This window comes from Engystomops pustulosus, chromosome 6 (genome assembly GCF_040894005.1).
Source record: "Engystomops pustulosus chromosome 6, aEngPut4.maternal, whole genome shotgun sequence".
NCBI lineage: Eukaryota > Metazoa > Chordata > Amphibia > Anura > Leptodactylidae > Engystomops > Engystomops pustulosus.
In genome coordinates this window covers 146,718,002-146,741,031 of record NC_092416.1, presented here as the reverse complement: position 1 = coordinate 146,741,031, position 23,030 = coordinate 146,718,002, and the positions used below count along the sequence as shown (strand labels likewise).

Genomic DNA, 23,030 nt, shown 5'->3' with positions numbered 1-23,030 from the left:
TTACCGAGCGATTATAGATGTATAGCTGCTCATCTGGCGTGAATGCGGCAAAACAACCACAAGGCGTGTTGGTTTTGGTAAATGTAAAAGTATCATTTCAAAAGCCTATAGGAATAAATGTAAACATATTTGAACATTTTTCTTTTTATATCTTAAACATCTACTTTTGATTTTTCATCAATTTTACTTACTGCTTGTTTGTTCTATGGCTCTGAAATGAATGGTTGCATTATCTTTTTTGTGCATTTTAATATTGCATATTTCACAATTTAATCATTTATTTTTCTCCACCTCTTTTAATAAGCTTAATGATTACTTTTCTAGCTATTACATTTGTTCTTAAACATGTGTCTTTCTATTTGGATATGTATTTGTTTATAGTATTTTAATTTGCTTTAATGTGACCCTCCCACTTTCACACATGTTTCTTTTCATTAGTTAATCAAAGCTGTATATATTGTGGACATTTGGTCATTTATGACCCTGGTCATTTAGTGCAGTTTAAACAAGTGCAGTTTTATAAGTGCTTCTCCGAATTATACCAGAATTGAACCAGAAGTGAACGAGAAATAAATAATACTAGAGGTGAGAAATAAATTGATGTTTTTTACATAAAATTGAGGAAAATCTTCAAATGAAAAAATCAATGACCAGTTATTAAACATATTAAATACTGCCTTTGCTCAGTTGGAACTTTCTTTGACACCAAGCAAACTTTCATAGGTGCTGTAATTTGATCCATGTTTCCTTTCAGAGTCTATTTTCAGGAGTTGACCTTAACCATTTCTTTTCAGGATAACACACTTTCCATCTCCCTAATCTACATGCTCTTTGTTCTCCTGCAGTGACTCTTCAAACTATGATTTACATTCTTCGCACTTGTCTCAAAAGAAAAAAAACAGATAATCATAATTTAATTCATATTATATAATTATATGGCTATTCTAAGTATCTACTGATACATTCACCTGTTTCTAACTAAGCTATTTAGGAAAGCTATTAAATATGTTCCTCTCATTAAACAGTTTGTACAGCTTTTTAATATGGTTTTACTCAAATAAATAGATATTTCAGCATGGTGGACAATTTACTGATGAAAATTGAAGACCTTTTTTAGTGGGCAGAAGAAAACATATCTCCAGTTTCTTTGGGGCTGTGGGTTTGAATCCCACCACTGCCATTACATGTTGAAATGTGGGTTCTTCGGTTGTTGAAAAAGGTCTGCACTCAGGCTTCTGATGAAAAGAAGGCTTTGTATTTATTTGAGCAAATAATAAACAGAACATAGGAAGAATAAAAATGTTGATAATTCAGGGATCAGGTTGCAGCTACCTTGGAACAAAAAACTCCTCTGTGGTCAGCTCAGACACTCTGAAATACTGCCATTCTATGTACACACAGGTGTCATTACATACCCAACTATTCCCAGACTCCTGGAGTCTTAAAGGGATACACCTTTGGGCTGCACCTTTCATAACAAATATCACACATAAGATACTATTTTACATATAAATGTATAAAACATCACAATACAGTTTATCTCCCTTTTTCAATAAAGAAGAGCATACAATCTACAGAAGTAACCAAATCATAAGAAATGCAAACACATTAAGCATGGCTGCAGCTCTGCATCACCCTTCATTAATCATGTGCAGGCTATATAACCCTAGCACACCCTGTGCTCAGGTTTTGCACACCCAGGTAAGATGCAGGTTATGCTGAGTGGTGAATGCTGAACTAGTTTGTCTGTTGAAATAGTGGATAGATACAAAGGTCTGCTGGCCAGAAGGAGGAGAAAATCAGAGAAAGGTACAAGCACACAGACAGACAAATAGTATACTATTCACCCCCTGCTCAAGTGGAAGCTTGCCCTTCCACAAAATCATCCTCCTGGAATTTGGGCTCCAAATCTGAATATGTGATAAGCATTCTTATGCTGACTTCCTGGTTTGTACTATAACAAGACCCAGTACCATCGTGTTAAACAAGCATTGCTACTCTTCATTGTTTTCAACCAAAATAAAGCATGATGGCCAGAAATTAACACAAATTCTTTGCCCAAAAGATGATAATAATAGACATTATATGGCCCACTTTAAGACCAAACATTCTTTTTGTATTTTAGAATAGTTTTGTTCTCTGTGGAACAATTTCCTACTAATGTATAAACTTGGCTATATCTCCTGAACCATGGCACTGAGAAACACAATTTTTGTGTCATATTAAATAGAAGAATCTACCCTTTGATATAATGTATGGATGCTTAACAGAAAAGATATTTTTTATATATAGCTTTCTTTTCCTGATTGTACCTTTAAGAGTGGATATCTCTTGTATAATATGACACCAGAATTATGTTTCTAGATTCAAGGGTTCAGGAGATATAGGCACTTGAAGTGTGCCCCCCTCCAGCCTGTCAGCTGAAGGGAGAATATAGAAGAAACTGCAGGAGACTTTCACTTTGCAGAAGTACATGCACCCTCTGCATCTGTAGATCAACCTAGGAAAGGGTAATAAAATAATGCTGAACATATTTATAACATATTTTGGTAAAAGTTACTACTTATTAAAAAAAAACTGATTGGAAAAATGACAGTTTATTTTTTCAAATTTGTTGTCAATTATTAGCAAATTTCATAAAGAAAATAAATGTAAATAAAACTATACTATCAAGTTGTCCCATGTCATGGAAAAAAAGTAAAATTTATTAGGTTAGGTAGATGATCTTATCAGAGACTGCTGGCTCCCAGTATCAATCAAAGCAGTCACAGCCTGGGAGTTAAAGGGGTATTCTCGTCCGGGCATTCACATTCAGTTTGATAAATCTGACATATATAAACATTTCTTCAATTTGATGTTATTAAAAAAAATGTTCCTGTGTGAAGATAATTTCTCATAAATGTAGTCATTTTGTCCCTTAGAAACGAGATAGCTTCCTCTGATACGGCCACCTCTGCTGGAGGGATTGCACAAATAAACAAAAAGGTTTTGTATATGAAATGTCCGGGAGTTACTACATGTCCCACAGCCGTCCTGTGGCAATGATTGCTGAATCCTGGTGGTCCGGCAGGACTCTGTAGCCCAAGTCTGGTCACCACTGCCAGAGTGTGACATGGTCGTATCCAAGGAAGCTATCTGGTTTCTAAGGGACAACATGACTACATTTATGAGAAATTATCTTTACACAGGAACATATTTTTAATAACATCCAATTGAAGAAATGTTTATATATGGAAGATTAGTGAAACTGAATGTGAGTGCCCAGACGAGAATACCCCTTTAACAGTAACAGGATATAAATAGTCTCTCACACGACAAACACAATTTGCTGGAGACCCTTTAACTTTTTTGCTAGCTATATTGGTACAGTCTATAGCAGTGGTGGCGAACCTATGGCACGGGTGCCAGAGGTGGCACTCGGAGCCCTCTCTATTGGCACCGGTGCCATCACCCCAAGGCAGAGTTCGCCAGACAGGACTCAAGGCCTCCTGCAGTCCCAGGCAGTCCAGGACCCTAGAAGAAAGCTAATATGATAATCCAAACTTCTTCTCCTTATTTCTACTGTATTGGTGTCATCAGGTGGCAATACAATTTAAACATGTAATAGAGCAGGGAGTAATAAGTTACTGCTTAAATTGTCGAATCGGCACTTTGCGAAAAATATGTGGGTTTCGGTTGTAGTTTGGGCACTCGGCATCTAAAAGGTTTGCCATCACTGGTCTATAGCATAACGTCCAGCCATCCCACAGGCAAAACAAGTAAGGTCTTTGTGCAGAGTTTAAGTTTTACTGTCTCATGTTTTGGCTTATCAGTGATACCGTAGTATTGAAAGAAGGTCTTACCACACTTGACTTCTGGACCAGTCGTTTCTTTGCAAGCAGATAATTTTCCGCAAGTCAAAGCTTTATCACCACTTTCAGGATGATGTTCCTTTACCCAGATTTTTATTGGTGCAGGAAGAGCCTCCAGAAACTGTTGAAGGATAATAGTGTCTAACACCTGCTGGACCAACTTGCCCTTTGTGGGAATCCACTTGGAAAATAGTTCTATGGGAACCTGTACCCAGTAAAATATGTCCCTCTGATGACAGGCTCCCTTTAAGGCCAAGTTATGGATCTATTAGTATTACATGATTTTTATTTTTGGTGGTTTGAATACACTAGGATACTATTCTAGCCCTTGTTATGCTGATTCTTTTACTTTGATGTCATGTTGAAATAAAGTAGTAATTTGTATCTGGAATATAGTGCTGCATTTTCCTTACTTTCTGCTATAAAATTGATACAACATATCATTTATACATAAACTACAGGTTAAGAAGTAGTTCATTGAAATGAACGCTCCTTGTGCTCAAAGTTCCAATGTGTAGGGCTAGGAGTTGAACATCCATATATTAGAAGGGTTCATCCCTTTAGATGAATAATCAAGTTAAAATAGCTATCACATGGTATACATCACCCAGGGGCAGAACATGAAACAGGGTTGTAAAAAGCACTGATGAATGCCATGTATGGTCTGCACTAATAGTATTGCCTGGATTGACCCCTTAAATTGCTTCCAAAAAGTGGATTTGAGGGCAAGAAGTAGAAGTAGTTTAATAATTTAGTAGTCCTGTGCTCGCTTAACAATTTGCTGGATAGTTGACTGTTGTGACCTATCCCATCAGGGTTTCCACCGTAGTGAATTTCTTTCCCTCTGGTTAGTAGGACAGGATTCAGCATACACTTCAAAGTGTAAAATGTATTATCAGGAAGGAAGGGAGGGAACGTGAGAGCAGAGAGGAGGCATACTACGATGTTTTGTGCAATGTCTTGTACTAGTGATTTATGCAGTTTTGGTATCCATTTTTGTCCCGTTATGCTGTTTTTTCAAGCCATACAGTGTATTTGTTGCATCTTTGACAATGTTAAAGGGGTTGTAACTAGGCTGAAAAGCATTATCAAACATGCAACAAATAGAATGTATGGCTGTTTTTCCCCCAAGGCTGCCATCCTCTCACCTGGAGACTATCCACTGTTTAGTGAGGAGGATTAGTTGAAAAGCTCTGCCATGTACTGGGCAACCCATGCCAGGGATCTTTTATAGCCATAGTGGCTTCTTGTACAAATCATCTTTACCACCTAATTGTTGAGCACGCTTTGTGTCGTTATGTTGAAGTAAGTGTTCATATATTGAAGTGTAACTACACTTTAAACAATATTCTACAAATAATTACTGCAGATAATCATTAACTTTGTAATATAACGCGTTCCTATGTCCTTTTTCTCTACCTCATTTAAACAGTTGTGTGTAAATTATCTTTCTATGCTATTCTTCACTACCAGCTGAGAGATAATGGAGCCTGACACTGTCTAATGACGCAACTCTTTACAGCCTCCGGATAGTCTAATCACCTCAGTACGGATGAAACAGGAGAAATATGCTCTGGGTATGCAAAGAGTAAAACATCTATATTCTCTCCCATTATTTAAATCATGGCCAACATGATCAATTACTACTTACGATGATGTGTCCAAATCTTATTTATCTAAATTTATAGGTGACAGGTACCAATGTACTACATTTCTCAAAGCCTCCATGGAGGGAGAGGTTTGCCACATGATGTGTCACATGCCCATTAATGCACTACACAGAACTGATCCATGAGCTGCACCATTCTACTCTGATATTAGTGCAGACCCCCGATCTTTAAATCATGCAAGAAAATTTTTTAACATGAATATATTAGAAATATGTATAATGTCAGAAATTGAAGGAAATGTCAAATGCGTTATTTACTTTAGATTTGTCATTGCAATTTATATGTTTGAACCAGCGTCTCTGCTGAAGAGATTTAAAATCATGTATAGTGGAGAAACACATTAACAAATTTAAGTTATAAAACGTATTTATTACATTAAAAGAAAAAGATTAAGTGCAATATACAACTGCTTAATTTTATTTTTTTGAACATGTAGGCTGCATGAAGACACATGTCCTACTATTATGCATATGGTTTAGTAGGTGAAGCAGAAGCGGCTTGACATACAGAGCAGTAATCCTCTTCTATTAACATCCAAGTACATTTTTTATGAGGAGCAGCCGATTCTTGGGATATTCAGTGTTGAACAGTTTATGTCAGACTAAAGACAGCAAAAAGAAAAAAAAAAAGCAAGTTATTCAAATTGCATGGCAGCCTAGTATCTAATCATGGCATCTAATATAATGTGGTTTAGTAACCTGTTGTGCTACTGCTAACTTAATCACAAGTGTCCAATTATTAAATCCCTGGCAATGTCATATCATTTGTCCTTCAAGCTATGCCCAATATAAAAGTAATGGTTGATTGGTGAAGCCTAGAATCCAAAATGTTTTTCTGTGATACTCAATTGCACAAAGGCGGGGGAATATATGAAGCCTGGAATTTTGCACCAAAGCTTTGAAGTATATGTAGATGTGAACTCCACAAATAAGGGTGGAAATCTCCATCAGACCCAAAGGTATGTAAATATGCCTTGTCTGCCACATCTTACAGAGAGGTTAATGTATATCACCCTAAAAGTGTAGAAGCCGCTTGCATTCAGTTTGCAGCAGAGTGAAGTTCCAGTCAACGGGCAATCATGAATTACTGATCCTGAATGTGTCATGCAATTGTGCACATTTGTGGCTTTTCCAATAAATTTTTTTTTTTATTTTAACAATCCTTTCCCTGCTTATATTTTGAAGTCCTAAAAAAGTCCTTCACGGTTACTGAATAATATATAAAACCTATGGCTATTTGAAGGGAATGAAAATCAACATACCTGTCAATAAGAGAGTCTCTCATGCTTGTGGCAATGGTGCTTGGCTGAGCATCACTAAGCTTAAATACACTTTCAATGACGGACAGTTCTGTACTTGTTGTGTCCAGGCCACAGAAAGCACACCAGTCATTGACAACCATTCCTGCTGCAATCACTTCACTACCTCTATTTACTGTACCAGCCTAAAAAAAAAAAAAAGGTAGAAAATAAATGTTAAGAAAATGTTTACACCCCCAAAAGAATTACATGCAAATGATCTAAGAAGTCACATGGGCAGAGAGAAGACAAGCTCTTGACTAATGTCCCATAGGGTAATGTACCGTATTTTTTGGACTATAAGACGCACATTTTTTCCCCAGAAGATGGGGAAAAAACAATGGTGCGTCTTATAGTCCGAATGTAGAATGTAGCTGCCGGGTCTCAGCCCTCCACTGCAGGAGGGAATGGAGGACGGCACATGGCAGTAATGCAGGGGCAGTGCTGAGCTCGGCTCCACACACAGCTGCCGCCTGCTAGTTTCTGTGAGCAGCGGAGCTCAGTGATCTCGTGCAGGGCACACAGAGTGTGACATCCACTTCCAGGTTATCTGAAGAAGGGAAGCAGAAGCCACGCCCCCTCAGCACAGAGCTCTCACTATGACTGATGCCGGACAGGTCACTGTCTTCTCCCATTGTCCCAACTGCTCGTGCTGCAGGGGCATCAAATACCACTATAGAGGGGACAGGACAAGTGACCAGTACTGGAGTCTCTGCTCCTGTGCCTGCTGTGCTGTTCTCACAGGTGTGTGAAACTGAACAATTCCCAAACAGTGCTTTTACAAGGTCACAGGAGTTTACAGTCTATGTCACCTCCTGTGTCCCCCTCCTCCTCATAGATTGTAAATTCCTGTGCCCATTGTACAATCACTGTCACCACCTTTGTCTTCCTCCTCATAGACTGTAAGCTCTTGTGGCCATTGTACAAGCACTGTCATCTCCTGTGTCCTCCTCCTCATAGACTGTAAGCTCTTGTGAACAATCCAACTGAGAGACAAGATGCACCACAAGTTGCTCATAGATAATGCAATTCAAATATTTATTAGTATCCAAACAAGATCAACATAAGACATACATTTAAAATCATTTAAAACATGCAATATACATGAAATGACAACCGGAGACCCCGGTATGGGTCTTCACAGTGAACACCCCCTGCTACGAGTACTCAGTGGTCCTCAATAATCCCTACCACTCAATATACAATATTATTCTTGGTCAATGCATATGCCAACAAAAAGTCTCTGCCATACAAGGTTAATGCAAAAACCCCAAGAGTACTGATAAACACCTATATTTGTTATAAAGTGCAAGTGCTAAGTGTTTAAAGTGTACAAAGTGTCAAAAAGTGGCAGCAGGAGTTTGCAAAAGTGCAGATGCTAGTTACCAAATGCTGGCAGGCAGGCATACAGGTGGAGGGAGAAAGAAGCAGGGGTGTGCGGCTCCCCACGCGTTTCGGGGGAAGTCGCCCAGAGCGACGAAACGCGTGGGGAGCCGCACACCCCTGCTTCTTTCTCCCTCCACCTGTATGCCTGCCTGCCAGCATTTGGTAACTAGCATCTGCACTTTTGCAAACTCCTGCTGCCACTTTTTGACACTTTGTACACTTTAAACACTTAGCACTTGCACTTTATAACAAATATAGGTGTTTATCAGTACTCTTGGGGTTTTTGCATTAACCTTGTATGGCAGAGACTTTTTGTTGGCATATGCATTGACCAAGAATAATATTGTATATTGAGTGGTAGGGATTATTGAGGACCACTGAGTACTCGTAGCAGGGGGTGTTCACTGTGAAGACCCATACCGGGGTCTCCGGTTGTCATTTCATGTATATTGCATGTTTTAAATGATTTTAAATGTATGTCTTATGTTGATCTTGTTTGGATACTAATAAATATTTGAATTGCATTATCTATGAGCAACTTGTGGTGCATCTTGTCTCTCAGTTGGATTGTTTGTATATATTTATGCACCTGCTCTACTGTATTGTTGGTTGTGCTACCCACTATATCTTTTTGTAAGCTCTTGTGGCCATTGTACAAGCATTGTCACCTCTTCTGTCCCCTCCTCCTCATAGATTGTAAGCTCTTGTGACCATTGTACAAGCATTGTCACCCTGTATCTCCCCCTCCTTCTCATAGATTGTAAGCTCTTGTGGCCATTGTACAAGCATTGTCACCTCTTGTGTCCCCTCCTCCTCATAGATTGTAAGCTCTTGTGACCATTGTACAAGCACTGTCACCTCCTGTGTCCCCTTCTCCTCCTCATAGATTGTAAGCTCTTGTGGCAATTGTACAAACATTGTCACCCCCTGTCCTCCCCTCCTCATAGATTGTAAGCTCTTGTAACCATTGTCACATATACTCATACCTATACAGCCCTAGTAACTCTTGAGATCCCCTGACTAGGTGTCAGCATAATTCTATCACTCCCCCCGACCACCAAGTGTTATGTATAGAGCTGAATCTGACAGAACACTTGTAGTGTCGGCACGGGAGCCATCCTTCAGCATCAGGTAACAGTGTCCCATAAAATGTCCCCTAATAAAGTCTCCCTATTAATTCTCCCCAAACACAGTGCACTTCACCAAATGTGCACTTCACCAAATGACACTTCACTAAATGTCACACAATGACCCCTAATTAAAGTATCCCCTACACAGTCCCCTTAGGCTACATTCACATGAACGTGTGCCTGCCATACGTATCACGGCAGGCACACGTTGATGCCTTGGAGTGGAGAAGGGGGTGAGGGCTGCTCGCCCCTACCCCTCTCCAAAGAGAAACATGGCTGCACCGCCCCGTAAGGCGCTGCTACTTTACTGTTACTTTATTAAATGTTTTAGCACACTATTTGGGGAAAAAAACATTTTTTCTTATTTTTCCACCTCTAAAACCTAGGTGCGTCTTATGGTCCAGTGCGTCTTATAAATAGTCTGAAAAATACGGCTACCCTGATCATTAAAGGCTACCCTGACAAGGTGCTGCCTTGACTTCCAAAGATGTACCTACTAGAACTCTTCTCTGCCTCGAAACCCCTTACAGGTTGTTTTAGAACAGCATTTAAAAATCTGTTTCTGTATAATGCTTTCCAACACAAAGAAATATATTATTGTGACCCTTCCACTGTCCTGGATGACAGGTTGGTGTGCAATGTATGCTTTAAATCATCATGAGAGGTTTCCCATAAGTTCAATTATTAACACAAAATAGCTGGGAAAATGCGTTATATTGTAAACCAATCAGGGAAATGTATGGCATGCAAGGTGCAATGCCATAAAGTCATCGATGCTTTTCATTCTCAAACCACCAGCCCATTGTAAGTAAATGAAAGCAATGGGTGTGTCTATTAAGTAGATCTGCAATAAAATATCTTCAGTACAAGTTAGAATAATTTTTGCTTGCCTCAACAAGACCAAACACTTCTAAATTCACCTCCAATTATGTTTACCAAAAAAACAGAAATCCCTTTTATGAAAAGAATGCCAAAAGAAAAGCAGCTTCCATTTACAACATTTACCACTAAGGGGACTTGTAGTAAAGACGACAGTTCATCCTGGTCTTCTATTGATGTTTTAGGATGCACTACACCGCCTCGATTACTAAATGCACAGTAACTGCCAACAAGAACTTGATCAGCAACAGTCTGTCTGAAAACTTCTACTTTCAGGACATCTGCCAGGATCTCCTCCGTCTCCTGAAACACATACACATACACATTATTAGATCACCTAAAATGCAGCATCTGCTTGCAGTAAATTTTTATACATTTTTTTTTTTAATAAACAGCTGCAACAGCTGATAATCGCATTAAAAATATAAATATATATCAGCTGTTGCATATATGCATATACACATATGTGTTCTTAGAAACTGCTAGTTGTTCCTGCAATGTTGTGATCACTGCAATTTTTGTTCATCCAAATACTATGCAGCTAAATTCTGTTTGCAGCAGTGACCTCAGTGGTGTTGATCAGAAATACAGGCAGACATTGGCTGCTGCGGCAAAGTGCAGCAAAGTACAGACACTTTACTATTTTTTTTTATTTTAGACAATCATCAGTTGTTTGCAACAAAAAAGGTACATTCTTTTGGCCACGTTTTTAAAAAGCCACTCAGATGTTAAAATAAGCTAAGTTGTCCCTATTTTTAACCAGTGCCATGCTGACAGTTCCCCAATACCACACCATTGTTTGCTTATTTCAAATAGAGCCATGGCATATCATATGGACATGTGACTTGAGTGCAAATTACTGATCCCAGCAGTGCTATGTGAGGTTAAAGGAAATCTACTACGTTACCCGAGTAACAAACACCTACACATACTCACCTGTCCTCCTCTTCCGGTGGTGTGGGAGGCGTGCATAATTAGCAACCCGGAGCACTGGACATCTTGTTCCCACGCTCTGGTTTGCTTTTTATAAATCTCTGGCATTAGTCTTCGCTAACCTTGACACACTGGGATCACCTACAGTTCTAAAAAGCAAAACGGAGTGCCGGAATGAGATGTTGCCAGCTAATTAAGCACGCCTCTTGCACCTCCCTCTCCCATGTCAGATTATGTCACGCAAGGGGCGTGCAAAATTAGCTGCCCAGATCGAGGGACATCTCATCCATGCACTCCGGCTTGCTTTTTATAAGTCTCTTTTCTTGTTGATCCTAGTGTCAAGATTAGCATAGACCACCGCCTGGATAAAGATGAAGACCAGTGAGCATGTGTAGGTGTTTACTTAAAAGAAATCTACCACTTTATTTAGCAAACAATGGGGAACATATTCTGATTTTTCAATGCATAATGAGTTTAGAAATGTTTTTTTTTTTTTTTTACTTAAAAGGCACATTTACTAGAGAACTTTTTCAAAGCAGTCCACAGCAACCCAAAGGTTATGGCATAAAATAGTAGCAAGGCAAACAATATAGTTAAATGTTTAGGTACCTGGGTTAGCAGGTAAAATTGATAACTTAGGCGGGCATAGATTGTTTTGAAATGATACAATGATACATTTTCCCCAATACATATGTAAAATCACATGGTCTTTGCAATATATAGCACATTAAACTGCTTAGGATCAGTAACCTCTATGCATGACTCCCTTTTTTGTTTAAAATAATGTTCCTTTAACCCCTTAACGCTCTGCGCCGTAGCTCTACGGCGCAGAGGTATAAGGGATGTATGAAGAGGGCTCACGGGCTGAGTCCTCTTCATACAAAGGTGGGGGTTTTTGCATAATGCATAAAACCCCCACCGCTAATAACCGCGGTCGGTGCTAGCACCGACCGCGGCTATTAACCCCCCCGTTGCCGGCGGCAAAGTCGCCGGCGGCATTTAAAAGACGGAGGCGCGTGGGCGGCGCCATCTTTTTTCGATCGCCACGCCCCCGAACGTCATCGGGGGGCGGCGATCGGTTGCCATGGTAGCCTCGTGTCTTCTTTTGACACGAGCCAATATCAGACGTGGATGTGTTATATGACTGGGTCCGTACACAAACAATAGTTATTTACAAAAAAGGTCCCTAGGGACCTCACTGAGACCCATTGGTCTAAAACTTAACTTTTATAGCCCCGGCACCCCTGAGGACGCCATTGTTTTGGCGAAACATGTCGGGGGGGGGGGGGGGGGGGGGGGGGCTATTATTCTCATTTTAGATAGCAATGACATGGTGTGTAGGGATCAGTTCATATATTCAGTCCAATAATTGTTAGATAGTGAGTGAGAGTAAAAGATCTATAGATAGGGGGAACACTGGTGGATATGCCGGTGAGTGGGGACTTGGAAGTTGTCCAAGAGTAGAGCAGTGTTGCATCAGTGGATACAGTCATAGCAACTAAGTTGCAGTTCTAACAAAAACACTATTGTATCGATACATAGATAAACCATTACTAATCCACTGGTGACATCTAGTGTTCCACCTTACACTGAATTAAAGTAACAGACAATCTCGCTCTAACTGGACTTACTTACAAACAATAATAGATCCCACACCATAGACTTGTAGAAATTTTAATTGTGTGTCTTTGAATAGGTCTAGACAATTCAAATTAGATTTTTACTGTGTGAATACATTAAAAGTTAAGTTTTAGACCAATGGGTCTCAGTGAGGTCCCTAGGGACCTTTTTTGTAAATAACTATTCTTTTGACACGAGGCTATCTGGCAGCTGCAGATTCGTTAAATGAGCCAGTGGCTCATTGTAATGAATGTGCTGCAAAAATGCCATATATTGCAATACAGAAGTATTGCAGTATATGGTAGCAGCGATCTGACCGTCTAGGGTTAATGTACCCTAGATGGTCTAAAAGATCGTGAAAAAAAAAAAGAAAAAAAAAAAAGTTTAAAAAATAAAAAAAATTATAAAATATTAAAAGTTCAAATCACCCCCCTTTCCCTAGAACTGATATAAAACATAATAAACAGTAAAAATCACAAACATATTAGGTATCGCCGCGTCCCGAAATGCCCGATCAAAATATAAAACCGGTTACGGACGGCGGTGACCTCCGAGGCGGGAAATGGCGCCCAAATGTCCGAAATGCGACTTTTACACCTTTTTACATAACATAAAAAATGAAATAAAAAATGATCAAAATGTCGCACAGACCTCAAAATGGTAGCAATGAAAACGACGCTTCACTTCGCAAAAAATGACCCCTAACACATTTCCGTGCGCCAAAGTATGAAAAAGTTATTAGCGTCAGAAGATGGCAAAAAAAATTTATTCTTTTTTGTACACATTCGTTTAATTTTTGAAAATGTATTAAAACACAATAAAACCTATATAAATTTGGTATCACCGCGATCACACCGAACCAAAGAATAAAGTAGGCGTGTTATTTGGAGCGAAGAGTGAAAGTCGTAAAAACTGAGCCCACAAGAACGTGACGCACATGCGGTTTTTTTTCAATTTTTCCACATTTGGAATTTTTTTTCAGCTTCGCAGTACACGGCATGTTAAAATAAATAACATTACGGGAAAGTAAAATTTGTTACGCACAAAATAAGCCCTCACACAGGTCTGTACACGGAAAAATGAAAAAGTTATGGATTTTTGAAGTTGGAGAGCGAGAAATAAGCCGAAAAACCCTCCGTCCTTAAGGGGTTAAAGTGAAGCTGTTTTTAAAGGGGTTGTACCAACTATTCAAGTTATCCTCAAGACACAAGATGATCATTGAGGGTCCAAGTGCTGGGAACCCCAGCGTTAACAAGAATGTGGTCCTAAGCAATCTAGAGAATAGGGGGTCCCATTCTCACTAATTAAAAAGGGAAGGTCAAGCATATGCACTGCCACTCCATTCAATTGTAAAGAAGTTTTGGGAATTATTAATATTATTTTTTTTATTTATATAGCGCCTACAGATTATGCAGAGCTGCACAGAGCTTGCCCATCTCCAGCACACCCACACTATGGAATGGAGAGGCAGGATACATGCTCAACCTGCCATTCCACCCATTAGTGACAATGGGACACCCCTTCTTCAGATTGCTGGGGGACCCAGGAGTTGAACACATTTATCTTATGCCTTATTATACCCTATTATGCAGATAAGGGATAACAAATAGTTGGCACAACCCATTTAAGGTCAGATGCATTAGGGAAAGGGATTCTACAAAGCTATAGCGATCAGAATTTTACAGATACAGTACCCAACTGTCTGAGCCAAACAATATACCTAGATAACATACAAGACAATCTTCTGAAAAATAAAATGCAAGCTTCAGACTCAGATAAAAAGTACTGAGAAAATAATTCAGTGTGAGAGACATAGGCAAGGTTAAACTCCATCTCAATAAATGTGCAAACACAGGATAATTATTAAATAAAATTGGGAAAATAAAAAGAGGCATACCCGGTCAAGATCAGGATGTACGAGGGCCACATAGTCATTGCATGCAATCACATTTCCTAAGGCTGAGAGACGCTCCTCTACTCTTTGGATTCGAACAGAGGCTGGCAGACTGTTTCTGATGTGTTGAAGCTCTTGGTCTGTTGTGTTGTTTGGAACTAAAAGGCCATTACGGTTTCCTAAATCAAATTTGAACAAGAAGATTTTTACACATTACAGAGTGGGAAGATCTGTTGGCCTTATGTAACTAAGATACAAAGGGCAACATTGAGAGCTGCAGTCATTGGCTTGACAGGTCTTCAAAATTTAAGAAATACATAACAAAAGTCACCCAATTACCGCAGCAAGTTTTGTTTGGTAGCAGTGCAACAATAGCAATCAATGAGCAATTTTATACTAAATTCTCTATATGTAGTATTGTATGGCAATGCTAAAGAGGATCTGTCTCCCATAACAAAAGCACTAGGAGCTGCTTACTAAAGACCGGAGGTGACTGCCGAGCTTCATGCGCCCCTAGCCCCGCCCCTCATGAATACGCAGGACCACTTTAAGTGTCTATTGTACTTTGCAACTTTGTGTCTGTAAGTGTTATCAGAGGGTTCCAAAACAACTAGCAGGGTAACATTGGTGCATCGGAGATAGCACTAGGAGCTGCTTACTTTAGCAAGCAGCTCCTGGTGCTTTTGTCATGGGTGTCCTCTTTAAGCTCATTACGCACCTACAGTCATTCTGCCAATGATTCTGCATCCAGCAATTGAGGCATGGACTACTGGTATAGTCTCAGAAAGCTCTCCTTCAAATACACTGCAAGAGAAAGGCTCAGAATTAAAACAGGGTTTTCTGTACGGGGTAGAACATCTCACATGGTGGCGAGACAAATGTTGAAAACATAACTTGTGCTAAAGTTGTCATTTATAAACATTTCAATATAATAAGATAACTTGGCACTACTAAATAATGAATTTTCAAATGATTTTATTTAGGCAAAAGTATAGCAATCCAAAAAATTATTTTATGCAACGTTTTGCATAGGGAGAAGGCGGTACTGTGACCACTTTGGCGCAAGGAGGAAGAGGGTGGGGGACCCCTGGAGGAGAATGCGATCACTTGCCTACCCGTCATAAATAAACACACACATAAGATGGTGGCTAGTTGTAAGGGTTAATACAAGACTATGATTCTAAGGGTGATGCCACACATGGCATTTTTGGTCTGTTTTTCCCAATTATCTTAATAGATAAACAGGTTGTAAGCAGCCAAATGCATGGTACACTGCCAAAAACGGATGTTTAAAAACTGACAAAACACGCCATGTATGACATCACCCTAAGACGCTGGGCACTTGTGCTGCATGCGCCAGAAATGTGTCTCCGAAACAGACACAGTTCAGACAGAAAAACTGGCGCACAGCCATTAGCAAGTGTCGGCCAATGAGTCCAGGAAAAGAAAAAAAAAAACTGACATTTGTGTGAAGTCTGTTTTTTTTCTTCCAATTAACTTGAAAGAGATTGAAGGATAGCATATGACCATATGGAAAAAAAAAAAAAAAAAAAAAAAAAAAGATGTGGACACAAAGGTTGTACAAAACGGACAAGGAGTAGCCAGTCCTTTGAAATCATGGATAGGATACATAGGAAAAAACTCATGTGAATAGGTCCTTCGTTTAGGAAACTGAAGTGAAGCAAAGCACTAGATACACCATAGTTAAATAAATATAATTAAAGTAGGCGTTTCCTCATCAAGAATTTAGTCTGTACATGCCCGACAAATTGTATAAAACAGCTAACTTTACAAAGGCAAATGCAAAAGATTAACGAGTGAGCATTTCCCTTATGTTCAGTTAACCGACAGTAGAAGAGGAGCTATATAGGAAATCCCATAGTTTAAGGCAGTACATACCCCTAGCAGCAGACTTAGGGCAGATTCACAGTGCGGTCATCAGTCTGTGAACCATGGACTGCGCAGAGTCCTGTGAAACAGACCTACATCATTAATGGAGACTGAATACATGACGCAAAAAGTTCTTGTTTCCCCAATATACAGCGGAGCCGACACTAATCATTGGAGTTTTGCCTCTGCTGCATATCAGGGAAGCCAGGACTCTGTGCCCAATATATCAATATAATGCAGTGTTCAGTTCCCACTTTTCCCACTTCTTAGATCACAATGTGAATCCGGCCTTACAGGACAAGATTTTGTGCTCCTTTTCATTGGGGAAAGAGGCCATCTAATCAAGCCATGATGAGGAAAACTCACAGTTCTATCTACTCAATTCTAAAAGCAGAGAAGAAAAACACTGATTTTGAGAGGAAAGGGGTGACACTGCCTGAAAAGACTCTAGTGATCGGGGCATTTTAAGAAATTTTTGTACACAGCAGTTTAAGGGCCATAACTTTTTTTTTTTGCTGTGTTTTTTTTTTTCAGGACACATGGAGCTAGTTAAAAAGTAATAAGAGTTTACAGATTTTTTTTTCAGTTTTATTTGCGGTTAAAAGTGGAAAAAAAAAATTTATAGTATTATATTTTTGGTGATTATCAAATGAACATTATTAACGAATTCCCCATTTTGTTTTGGTAGATTTGATATATAATATGTATAGTCTTGGGCAAATGGGGTGATGTTTTTTGTAGTGTAGCTAGGGATTTTTTTTTTTTTTTATTAAGTGGGAAAATTTCTAATGTATTTTTTTAATATTTAATATTTTTTGTGTGTGTTTTTACTTTACATTTCACTTTTTTTTTCCTTTTACAAGTTTTCCCCTGTAACTGGGGCATCTATAAGAGCCCCAGTTAGAGAGGGAAACGACCACCTGTCACTGGTGATGCTGATCTGACCCAGCAACTCTGATTAACCCATTTAGACCCGGAGGCACTGGCTCTGCTCCTCTCTGCATAACACTACTTCACTGCAATGTAATGCTGTAAGGAGTGGAGAAGCGGTAATAAACAGCCTCTCCCTTCTCCCTAGGATCTCTGACAGCTGGACCTACTCCTGTGGCTAGTGTGGGAGCAGTAGAAAACTACAGTGACGCTTGCACCAGCTGACATTTAAAGCAGGCGGGCAGTCACCGGAGAGTTAATCTATGTTTTTGGTCACATTTCAATTTCTGGGCCTGTCTCGCCATCAAGGGTGACAGAAGTTGAGCCCAGGGCTGCAATTCTATCTACACTCACTAAAAGCAGATAGAGCTACCATAGTGATACACATTTGTGTTCAGCAGAGGCCAGCAGGTTGTGTGATGATATCATTGCGCAGACTATGAGATACTATGAGTGGGAGGAGGGTGAGGTTAAAGTATGGCCACGGGAAGGGGTCTTATACTTAGTGGGAATACTAGCGAGAGGGATGAGGTCATGGAGAGCACTTCTGCCTTGCAACGCTGTGGTCATGGGTTCGAATCCCACCCAGGTCAACATCTGCAAAGAGTTTGTATGTTCTCTCCGTGTTTGCGCGGGTTTCCTCCGGGTACTCCGGTATCCTCCCACACTCAAGTTGCAAGTCGTGTTAAAATAGCATTTTGAAACGCCACATGTTAACATGGCTTAATGGGTGGGCAAAGGAGGGCAAAGGGCATGTCTTAGGTAAAAAGCCATGCCTTGTGATGGCAAGCTACAACTTTTATCAGAGAAGATGTGATATAGATTACTGTCACCTACACAGCACCGTCCAGAAAATATGTTATTTTACATACCAATACCCTCTTCAGGGTATACATGTCACATGACTAATATACTGTACAAGCTCCATGTGATGACATCGTATGACGTCACCTGTGGATGCAAATGACTTTCGGGCCTCCTCTCACCTACTTTCTTACATTAAGGACCTTCTGGGAACATGCAGGACCCTTCTAGGTTTCTCTTCTCTTACAGATAAGATCATCAGGAGAGTACAAGTACCTGTAGAAGTTCTCAGAGCCTCCTATGGCCACCAAGCAATACGTATTTGTTAGTTTTGCGAAACAACCGATCTCATTATTGTTCTCAAAGGAGGCGCGGACTGCCATAGCTGCTCAGCACGGGTTCTTCTCACTGGAAACACACAAGACACGCTGACTTCATACACAGCCCCGTCATAATCCCATGGACCCCGCATCCTCTACAGGCGTCCCAGCCTTACCTCGCTGCGGTACCGATCACTCTCCCAACTTCCCGTCCTCAACCAAACACGTGGCTAGGCGAGAAACTTGCTGCACTTCCGGGTGGCGTCACGTTGTCAGAAAGGGTCACGCACGTAGCCAATAGAAAACAGCGTTGAGGATGACGCGTGACACAGGTGCCGCCATATTTACTGTGACTGTTGCCAGTATTGTGATTTCACAACTACTTCTGCCAGTACCTTACACAACCTTTGTTCTAGGCCAAGTCATAAAGAAAAGGACAGTCATTTTTATATGCAGTATTCATAGGGTCTAGGGTACAAACAGTGTTAATCCCAACATCCCTATTAGGGTACAGTTGTAAAGAGGTTCAATGCCATTTTTTCTGGTGATGCAGGGCATATACCTTCTATCTCATGCTGGACAATCTGTGTGGTGTAACCCCCAAACATTCCTCTACCCCTTTCTATGTTAGTGCCACCTCTGTAATTCACCCTCAGTTACCCAACATGTAATGCCCCCCTTTGTGGCCCCTCACAGGATGATGCCGCTTGATGCAGGACATTAATATATTATATTATTAACCCCTTAATGACTTGGCCCTCTTCTCATTTATGTTTCCATTTACAAAGCTATATGAGGGCTTGTTTCTTAGGTAGCACATTGTACTTTCTATTTATTATTCCATTCCATGTACAGTATGTGGAAGCGTGAAAAAAAATCCAAATGGGGCTAAATTGGTTAAAAAAGATGCATGTGCGGCATTTATTTATGCTCTTTATTCGTTGGGTTGGTACAATCACAGGGATAATTTATATAGGTATTAGTATTTTTTAATACATTTTAAAAATCAAAACCTTATGTACAGAAAAAGGCTTCTTTTCGCTATGTGCTGACGCCAATAACTTTTCCATACTATAGCATACAGACCTATGTATGGTGAAAAAGCGTCAATTCAGACATTTGGGCAGTATTTTCCGGTACAGAATTCACCGCTGGAAATAACCATTTTTATATTTTGATAGACCAGGACTTCTAATATGTTTATGATTTTGTTTATTTATTTTTATATCAGGATAGGGTGATTTCAACTTTTAGGTTTTCATTACTCATTTTAAATATTGTAAATTCTTTTTTTTTTCTTTTACTATTTTTTAGACCCCAGGGGTACTTTAACACTTTCAGGTCTGATTGTTTCTACCAAATACTGCAATACTGCGGTATTGTAGAATATGGCAGTTTTGTTAGTCATCTGAACGCCGCAGGGATTTTAATGCCTCCAGCAGATTTGCCAGGGGTGTTTTGGTGGTTAATACCTGTGATTGGTGGCAGCACTTAACGCGGCTGTTACAGGTAGGTGTTTGCTGGGATATGCAGAAAATACCACCCTGTATGGAGAGGGCTCTGCCCGTGAGCCCTCCCCATACCAGCTTTCTGATGCTGTGCAATGAGCTTCTGTATAAATGATGGTCACAGCTACACAGCTGCTACACCAACTGCAACCATGAGGTGTAAGACCACCGTTCTGGTGGTAGATGTGGTTTGCTTATCTTAAGAAGTGTCTTCCTGATGGTCTAAGACAGTAAGAGGGTGGGGTAATGTTATCAACACAATTATTATTCTCACTAAAATGTAATAATGATATTGGTCTCCTGGAGCATGTTGTCAGCTACCATGTACGTATCAACAGTAATCAAAAGCAGGATCTCATCACATTTGTCACGGGTAGTCCCACGACCCATATGGCTGTTCGCGGGCTCACCCGTGCCTCTTGCCCCCGCCAGCGCATCGCACGAGCAACTTACAGGTCCGGGCTCCTGATCCGTCCTGTCCGGCCCAGGCTGCTGCTGCTCCTCCGTCCTCCTCGGCCATGCGCATGCGTTCCGGACTCCTAGGGTGTGCGTGCTGGCTTCTGTAGATTTAAAGGGCCAGCGCGCCACTAAACTATTTAACCTTGGCTCTACCTGTTACCCTTGCCGGATCTTCGTGCCTAGACCATTAGAGAAAGCTGTGTCTATGCCTTGTGCCATTTGTGTGTATTCCTGTTGGGACCCTGGTTCCGTTTCTGACTTCACTCCTTTGCCGCCTCTCCTGACCTGTTGCTACATCACCATCTCCAATCCTGTGCTGCCCGTCCTGACCTACTGCCTGCCCCGGACTACGAGATTGCCTGCCGTTTCTGTACACCGACCTTGGCTGCCACTGCGGACAAGTCACGCCCATGGAACGACCTGGTGGTACCGCGCCGCAGCAAGACCATCCTTGTGTCATCATCCGCAGTGGTTCAGAGGATCCACAACCTCTAAGCCGGAGAACGTTGAATTAGAAAAGACTACTCTAACTTCTGTCTAATTCACGCATCCATTTTCTTACATTAGTATGCTATTCATGATTTTCATGGATTGAAAACTGACCTTTAAGCTTCAATGTGGCAATTTGCATTCCCACGGTGCACAGGAAAAAAAATTGCAGTGTGTACTATTGTTTTTTTTTAACATTTGCAGTACTGGATCTGCAAATCTAATTTCACATGGATAAAATTCTTGTGAAATCCAATTTTTCTGAGATTATGCTGGGGGACAAGGTGATTTGTCATCTAATGTTTGCAACCCATCAATTTTTTTGAGGATGTGAAAAAAAGCAGATGAACGGATGCCATACAGATGTAAAAAATGGATGTGGATACAATACTAGAATACTGAAACAAATCGGACTAAAAATGGATGGCGTTTTTTAACGGATGTGCCTTTCTGAATTAGTCTTTACTTGTGAGTGGATCTACTCCACCACATATTTAATACAGTTGGGTCCATAAATATTTGGACACTGACACAAATTTAGTTTTTTTACCTGATTACTGAAACATATTCAAGTTCTAGTTATATAATGGACATAATGGGGCACATTTACTTCCCAGTCACCAGAGTTCATTGAAAGTGCATTGTCGCGACTCTCTAAGATTGTGCCACTGATATCTCGCATGTGTAACTTCCCCGCTCAGGTCCGACGGAGTTCACCTTCTTTTAAGTGTTGCATGTAAGTGCATTGGATTGCGACACAATTTGAAAGTTAAAGCTCAAAACTAATTTTTCGAAACAAAAATTAGAGGATGCATAAAAAACCATGTCAAAAAAAAAAAAGTGTACACACCTTCCGACGCCCTCCTGGTAGGTCCTTTTCTAGCCATCAATATTCTGGCTCCGGCTCCCTCTTACTATGCGGTGTCGTCGCTCGAGCTGTGACATCAGCGGCTCACTGACATTATAGTGTGTGTGCTGCCATCGGCACACAGTATGATGAGGGAGCCCGAGCCAGAACATTGATGGCTAGAAAAGGACCTACCAGGAGGGCATCGGAAGGTGAGTACGCTTTTTTTTTCTTATAGGCTGTGCATCGGTGAGGGGCTGTATACAAGGGACAGGGGGCTGCAGGCTGTAGACGGGGGACAGGGGGCTGCAGGCTGTATACAGAGGACAGGGGGCTGCAAGCTGTATACTAGCGGACAGGGGGCTGCAGACTGTATACTGGGGGACAGGGGCTGCAGGCTGTATACTGGGGGACAAGGGGTTGCAGGCTATATACTGGGGGACAGGGGGCTGCAGGCTGTATACTGGGGGGCAGGGGCTGCAGGCTGTATACTGGGGGGCGGGGGCTGCAGGCTGTATACTGGGAGCAGGGGTTGCAGGCTGTATACCTGGGGGGGCAGGGGCTGCAGGCTATATACTGGGGGCAGGGGCTGCAGGCTGTATACTGGGGGACAGTGGGCTGCAGGCTGTATACTGGGGGGCAGGGGCTGCAGGCTGTATACTGGGGGGCAGGGGCTGCAGGTTGTATACTAGGAGCAGGGGTTGCAGGCTGTATACTGGGGGTAGGGGCAGCAGGCTATATACTGGGGGCAGGGGCTGCAGGCTATATACTGAGGACAAGGGGCTTCTGGCTATATACTGGAGGGCAGGGGCTGCAGGCAGTATACTGGGAGCAGGGGTTGCAGGCTGTGTACTGGGGGGCAGGGGCTGCAGGCTATATACTGGGGACAAGGGGCTTCTGGCTGTATACTTGGGGGCATGCGCTGGCTGGCTCTATACTGGGGGCAGGCTGGGACCATTGTATTTCCTACCCTCGGCTTATACTCGAGTCAATAGTTTTTTTTAGTTAAAATAAGGCACTTTGGCTTATACTCGAGTACATATGGTAATTTTTTTTACATAAATAAAAGCAAAACATATCACCCAAATTTTTAAAAAATCACCTAGATACGTTACAGCGTCCC

General features: G+C 41.0%; 1 protein-coding gene across 1 annotated transcript; it reads right to left on the bottom strand.

Annotated features, from left to right (window-relative positions):
- Positions 1–5,869: 5,869 nt before the first annotated feature.
- On the bottom strand, positions 5,870–18,933 carry EIF6 (eukaryotic translation initiation factor 6). The gene is made up of 7 exons (XM_072111676.1): positions 18,781–18,933; positions 18,561–18,692; positions 15,379–15,464; positions 14,664–14,839; positions 10,340–10,516; positions 6,783–6,964; positions 5,870–6,122 (listed from the first exon to the last, which is right to left on the bottom strand). The coding sequence occupies exons 2-7, from the start codon at positions 18,665–18,667 to the stop codon at positions 6,113–6,115; spliced, it is 738 nt and encodes a 245-aa protein (XP_071967777.1). The 5' UTR covers positions 18,668–18,692; positions 18,781–18,933; the 3' UTR covers positions 5,870–6,112.
- Between the last annotated feature and the right edge of the window lie 4,097 nt (positions 18,934–23,030).

Bases quoted from the DNA above. Each gene is read 5' to 3' on its own strand.
- EIF6 (XM_072111676.1), bottom strand. From the start codon at position 18,667: ATGGCAGTCCGCGCCTCCTTTGAGAACAATAATGAGATCGGTTGTTTC. The intron at 15,465-18,560 runs GTACTTGTACTC...TTTCTCTTGCAG, and splicing joins GGCTCTGAGAACTTCTACAG to TGTATTTGAAGGAGAGCTTT. The intron at 14,840-15,378 runs GTGCGTAATGAG...AATTTGATTTAG, and splicing joins CATTGGCAGAATGACTGTAG to GAAACCGTAATGGCCTTTTA.